Source organism: Orycteropus afer, unplaced genomic scaffold (assembly GCF_000298275.1).
Source record: "Orycteropus afer afer isolate SDZICR_OR568_19922 unplaced genomic scaffold, OryAfe1.0 scaffold01755, whole genome shotgun sequence".
Classification (NCBI taxonomy): domain Eukaryota; kingdom Metazoa; phylum Chordata; class Mammalia; order Tubulidentata; family Orycteropodidae; genus Orycteropus; species Orycteropus afer.
In genome coordinates this window covers 1-524 of record NW_006923342.1, presented here as the reverse complement: position 1 = coordinate 524, position 524 = coordinate 1, and the positions used below count along the sequence as shown (strand labels likewise).

The following is a 524-nucleotide window of genomic DNA, read 5'->3' as shown; positions in this document are numbered from 1 at the left end:
GGCCCCTGAAGCCAGACTTCCAGCCTCCTAAACTGTGAGAAAGTAAATTCTGTTCATGGAAGCCACCCCCTTCTGGTATTTCTCTTACACCTGCACTAGGTAACTAGGACAAATGGGTGCCCTACAGACATCACCCCGATTCTTTGGGGGTGAGGCTTTCCCCAGCGAGCTGTTGGTGTGGCATCATCACTCCTCATCTTCAACAGGTTGGACAGCTGCAGCCTCACAGCCAAAGCATGCGAGCCTCTTTCCTGCATCCTGGAGGTCAACCAGACCCTGACTGAGCTCCATCTGACCAATAACGCCCTGAGGGACCCTGGCGTCCGGCTGCTGTGCAAGAGGTTGGGTCATCCAGGCTGCAAACTGCGAGTCCTCTGGTGAGACAGGGCTCCTGGTTCCCCAGGCAGGGCACAGACGTGAGAGACCCAAAACCCACTGCCACGGAGGGGCTCGGACCCACAGCGCCCCTAGAGGACAGAGTGGAACTGCCCACAGGGTCTCCAAGGCTGTCAGTCTTCACAGAA

General features: G+C 57.3%; 1 protein-coding gene across 1 annotated transcript in view; it reads left to right on the top strand.

The window, feature by feature from the left end:
- LOC103213370 (NACHT, LRR and PYD domains-containing protein 12-like) overlaps positions 1–381 on the top strand; it is a gene marked incomplete at its 5' end in the record, with an annotated part of 9,703 nt that extends 9,322 nt beyond the window's left edge. Inside the window, one exon of the mRNA XM_007959175.1 lies at positions 207–381. Coding sequence (XP_007957366.1) covers positions 207–381 — 175 coding nt within the window. The remainder of the gene's footprint in view (positions 1–206) is intronic.
- Between the last annotated feature and the right edge of the window lie 143 nt (positions 382–524).